This window comes from Scheffersomyces coipomensis (genome assembly GCF_036884675.1).
Source record: "Scheffersomyces coipomensis strain NRRL Y-17651 chromosome Unknown DFJ63scaffold_18, whole genome shotgun sequence".
Lineage (NCBI taxonomy): Eukaryota > Fungi > Ascomycota > Pichiomycetes > Serinales > Debaryomycetaceae > Scheffersomyces > Scheffersomyces coipomensis.
Genome location: NW_027042909.1, coordinates 2,805 through 7,962, shown reverse-complemented (window position 1 = coordinate 7,962; position 5,158 = coordinate 2,805). Strand labels below are relative to the sequence as shown.

Sequence of the window (5,158 nt, the reverse complement as noted above, 5' to 3'; positions counted from 1 at the left end):
AATCCAATTTTATTTATTAGTTCACTTCAGTTACTTATTATATATATATTTATATGGTAAGTTTATCTATAAATATAGATTATTGAATTTTAACATATTTTAATAATTTATAATTTGAAGCACTGTGAACATTAAAATGAAGTGTTAAACGGAATGCCTCGGAGAATAAGCACTTATCCTGATGCATTTATTGGTTGAAATATGATTAGTAGTTGAGGTTCTATAATGTCTATTATTTCTGTTATAGTTGGATTATACAATGTTTCAATACAATTAGAAAACGGTGAGAACGAAGAAGTAGAATTACATGTTACACCTGATTATCTAGAGTCTAATTTATTAAGAGATGAAAGATCATCAGATTTAGAATTAATATTAAACAAACCGGCTAATTACCATACATTTAACGAGTTACCAATATTATTAAATAAATAACGTAATTAAGTTATTAGACTTAAAATCTTAGATAAAAATCTGAGATATATATTTATTCATAGGAAAGATGAATTGTAGACTAATTGGCAAGTCACCTAGGTTTGAGCTAGGTTTATGTACGTTCGAATCGTGCCGATTCATAATACTTAACCCAAAATATATATATAATATATATATATATTTTGGGTGGTTTATCGCACTACTAGCTTAATGGTAAAGCCTTATAATGTCACTATAAAAGATGTCAGTTCGAATCTGATGTAATGCGTATTGGTTAACTTAGCTTATTGGTACAGCTAAACTATTTGCTACATAGTTCTCTAGGGATCAGTGTTCGATTCACTGGTTAACCGTATTCAAACATATAGTATAATGGTTAATACATATTATTACGGATGATATAATGATAGTTCGATTCTATCTATGTTTTTAATGCTTTTAACTGCATTTATAACTTTTTTAGTTTACTCAACTTTTAATAATTCTCTAATAATTAATAGATTAAATTCTATAGTATTAGGGTTTACATTATTTTTATATTTAAATACTTTTGATTTAGTAGGTATCTCATCAGGTATCACATTATTCAATAATTGATTTAATATATCATCATATAATTTTCCAATTACGGTATTATTATTAATATTTACAATAGTATTATTAATATATAATACATCAATACATAGATATGATTTGAAATCACCTTATTTAGCATTAATAGTATTAGCTAATTTAATAGGTTTAATACTTTTACCTTTAGTAAATGATTTATTAGTATTATATGTTATAATTGAATTACAAAGTTATTCATTATATTTATTAACAGGTTTACATAATAGATCGTATAATGCATCAAAAGCATCATTGTTATATTTCCTAATGGGAGGAGTAGCATCAGCGATTATATTATTAGCTTCTTATTTCATATATAGTTTAACAGGATCAACTAATTTATCTGATATTGCTATATTCTATTCATTTGATAATTCATTCGATTATTTTGATATTTTATTAATAGCTTTATTATTTAAAATGGGTATGGCTCCTCTTCATCGTTGAAGTATTTCAGTTTATAATTATGCTCCTACTTATATTACAGCTTATATAAGTATAGTAGCTAAAATATCTATTTTATCATTTATATTTATAAATGCTAATTTATTTAGTCATAATTTAATAATTGTATTCTTTTATATATCATTAAGTATAGCAGCGTATAAACCTTTATTTCAAGTAAATATAAAAACTATATTAGCTTATAGTGGATTACTTAATTTTGGATATTTATTATTAACTATAGTAACTTATGATATTTCATTTTATATTTACATAATACAATATGTATTGACACATTTAATTTTATTTTTAGGATTATTAGCTGCTAGTCAATATATAAAATCACCGGTGTCTATCTGATCTCCGCTACTTTACATACATCAATTAAATATTAAAAATAGTACTTTAGTACTAAGTTTAATATTAGCATTCTTTTCATTAATAGGTATTCCACCTCTTCCTGGATTCTATGGTAAATTGTATGTTATAATTAGTGCACTTCAAGATAATTATGTATTAGAAACATGTATTATTATAATATTTAGTGTAATATCAACATATTATTATGCTAATATAATTAAAATATTGATAACTAGTCTTGCGCCGTCAGCTACGCCGACGGCTGATAAAGTATCGGCTTTCATTAACCCTTCTTTAGCTTATTCTATTGCATTATCAACTATTCTATTAATTAGTTTCTTTATATTCTTACCATTAATTTCAGAAGGGTTATACTTAATTATTTTATAATGTTTCTATTTTATTTAATTTTAGTTCCTATTGTTGCTTTAATACTTATTGTTTTAAATTACTTTATTTCTACATCTAATTCATATATTGAAAAAGATGGACCATTTGAATGTGGTTTTACTTCGTATCAACAATCTAGATCCGCATTTAGTGTATCATTTATTTTAGTTGCGATTTTATTTTTACCCTTTGATCTAGAAATATCTTCTATTTTACCTTATGTAGTAAGTGCATATTCTAATAATATTTATGGATTAAGTATTTTAATCATATTTTTATTTACATTAGTTATAGCATTTATATTTGAGATTAATTTAGAAGCTCTTAAATTAGAAAGAAGATTTATTCCTATCATCAAACCTCTTATCAATAAATTATATATTTAATGGCCCCCCCCTAAAGGGGGGGCTATAGCCCAGCCTTAGGCTGGGCCATCAATCTATTTCATAATTATTCATAGTTATCATATAGATATATATGAATTGAAATAAAAGAGTCAATAGAAAATGTAGTCCCGGTCATCTTTGATGACCGGTGATGAGTATAAATCATGATGTTTGATAATCTCAAAATTAGATAACAACAACAGGGGGATATATATTATATAGATATATCATAGTTATAGTTATAAAGTCAATAGAAAATGTAGTCCCGGTCATCTTTGATGACCGGTGTGTAGAATAAATCTTCTACATATTATGTGGATTAAGGACATAGATATAGTTTTCCGGGCATAGATAAAGTAAGGCCGCCCGGAGGGCGGCAATAAGCCCCCACGCACCGCGTGGGGGCCGATCGAATGTCATAGATAAATGATATAGATATATATAAATAGATTTATTTCACCTACTTTGTAGGTTGGATAAGTATAAAGTCTATAATGACATAAAGTTAATAAAGACATATATGGATATTGATATCTAAACCCGGTAAGCATTGCTTACCGGGTATGGAAGTATCTATTAAATTTATATTTGTATAGATAATCTATCATTGGTCAATGTGAGAGTGACCTGGCTAATCTTTATTTTGATAAAGATTGGTCACCGATAATTGACCTACATATAAAGATATGATAAAATAAGACATAAATCAGGTAAGGACAAATGTGATATTAAATCATACCCCGGCCAGCTAAGCAGGCCGGGGATTAAGTACCTAATCAATTTTCATTTTGTAGATCTAAAATATTTATTTCTTTTTCTATGAATAAATCAAATTTTGTCTTAAACTCCGTATAATAAAAGGAATGATATCATTAGACAAAACAGGCCACAGGCTTCGGCTAAAGCAAATCCTAAAATGGCTTGTGGGAATAAAGTGGCTCTAAGTGATGGGTTTCTTGAAGTTCCGTTAATTAAAGCTACGAAAACTAAAGCGATACCGATAGCTGCACCTCCTAATCCTAAAGTGGCGATAGAGGCACCGATGTATTTAGCTGCTAATGCTAATTGCATATTAAAAAATATATTATATCAATAATGACATTACTTCACCTATGAGAAACAAAGAAAGAATATAGATTTAAAGATAAAAAGGGGAAGGTAATTGAAATATAGATAAATGGGAAAGATAATTTAAATATATTATAAGGGAGAGTGATAATGATATATAACATAATTTGGATATGGTAATCCCGGATCATTAAGGCTGTAAACTCTAAGATAATTATCTACCCCCTTGGGATAAGGTGGACTAATATAATATATAAATATAGATATTTAAGTGCAGGGGGATCAACAAATGAAAGGATGATTTGAATCTATGATTCCGATAAGTAAAAATAATTGAAAGCGGTAGTTTATTCTACGGGTATTTACTATGTAAATATCCCTTTTAAATATTATCTTATTTAGGTATATAAATGAGATGATTAATAGCCCCGCCCGGTAGGGCCTTAAATACTACTATTTTAATTATTTTGATATTTTTTTTTTCTTTGATTTGGTATATATCCTATTTATATTTTCAAAATATGGATATTTAAAATATTTTTTAAGACAAGATTAAATCACTTATTTTTATGATATATAACTTTATAAATAGATATGATAATCATGAGATTTTAAAATATATGTTTTAGGTATGCTATTCCCGACGACTATGTCGTCGGGTAAGAGGATAGCTGTACTTAATACGATATATAAAAATTGACTTCATATAATTACTTCGATACGTATAACCCCGCCAACTACGTCGGCGGGGAAGTAAATATGATATATATTGATCTATATATATATGTACTAGATATGTATTCTAAAGCCCATGATTCGCAAGTTGCGAATCCTGGGCTAATGATTAGTATGAATAAGATATTTGACATATTTAACTACTTGACCTCTTCGATGATGTAGTCCCGACGACTATGTCGTCGGATAAGAAATAGTTGTACTTGATTAGGTATTTGACATATCGACTAGATAAATTACTACGATATGTATAACCCGCCGACGTAGTCGGCGGGGAGATAATATGGATTATAATACTTTGTTTCTCTAACTACTTAATCCCCGATCAGCATTGCTGATCGGGGTAATATATGACTATATTGATATATCAATTTTTATATACTTAAGTTTATTCATAATTTAGTCCCGACGACTACGTCGTCGGCTAAAACGTTAGCTGTACTTAATACGATATATAAAAATATGACTTCAGGTTAATGTTTTGGTATATATACCTTTTTATAATTGATGATTTATTTTTAAAATTTATTTATATTTTTGATATATAAGTAAATATGATATATACTTATTTTAGAGATATAAAAATTTTGATATGTACTCTGAAGCCCAGGATTAGCTAATAGCAAAACCTGGGCTAATTATTAGTATGGATAAGATAGATGACATATTTAACTACTTGACCTCTTTGAGTAATAAGATATTTTACATATTTAACTACTTGACCTCTT

At 27.5% G+C, this 5,158-nt stretch overlaps 2 protein-coding genes and 3 pseudogenes across 5 annotated transcripts; 4 read left to right on the top strand and 1 right to left on the bottom strand. All coding sequences in view use genetic code 12, as the record gives it.

The window, feature by feature from the left end:
- Window positions 1-225: 225 nt before the first annotated feature.
- Window positions 226-2,627, top strand: DFJ63DRAFT_338196 (various chains-domain-containing protein; the record flags this gene model as incomplete). Its single annotated transcript, XM_064908656.1, has 5 exons — window positions 226-410; window positions 1,122-1,489; window positions 1,535-1,819; window positions 1,901-2,219; window positions 2,381-2,627. 5 exons carry the CDS (start codon window positions 226-228, stop codon window positions 2,625-2,627), a joined length of 1,404 nt encoding a protein of 467 aa, XP_064759209.1.
- On the top strand, window positions 632-703 carry DFJ63DRAFT_t145 (annotated as a pseudogene). Its single transcript has one exon. The product of its transcript is annotated as a tRNA-OTHER (tRNA).
- DFJ63DRAFT_t146 lies at window positions 708-788 on the top strand (annotated as a pseudogene). The gene has a single exon. The product of its transcript is annotated as a tRNA-OTHER (tRNA).
- Window positions 794-865, top strand: DFJ63DRAFT_t147 (annotated as a pseudogene). The gene has a single exon. The product of its transcript is annotated as a tRNA-OTHER (tRNA).
- Window positions 2,628-3,258: 631 nt separating the features above from the next.
- DFJ63DRAFT_344398 (ATP synthase subunit C family protein) lies at window positions 3,259-3,717 on the bottom strand (the record flags this gene model as incomplete). The annotated part of the gene is made up of 2 exons (XM_064908775.1): window positions 3,518-3,717; window positions 3,259-3,299 (listed from the first exon to the last, which is right to left on the bottom strand). Exons 1-2 carry the CDS (start codon window positions 3,696-3,698, stop codon window positions 3,259-3,261), a joined length of 222 nt encoding a protein of 73 aa, XP_064759208.1. The 5' UTR covers window positions 3,699-3,717.
- Window positions 3,718-5,158: the final 1,441 nt, after the last annotated feature.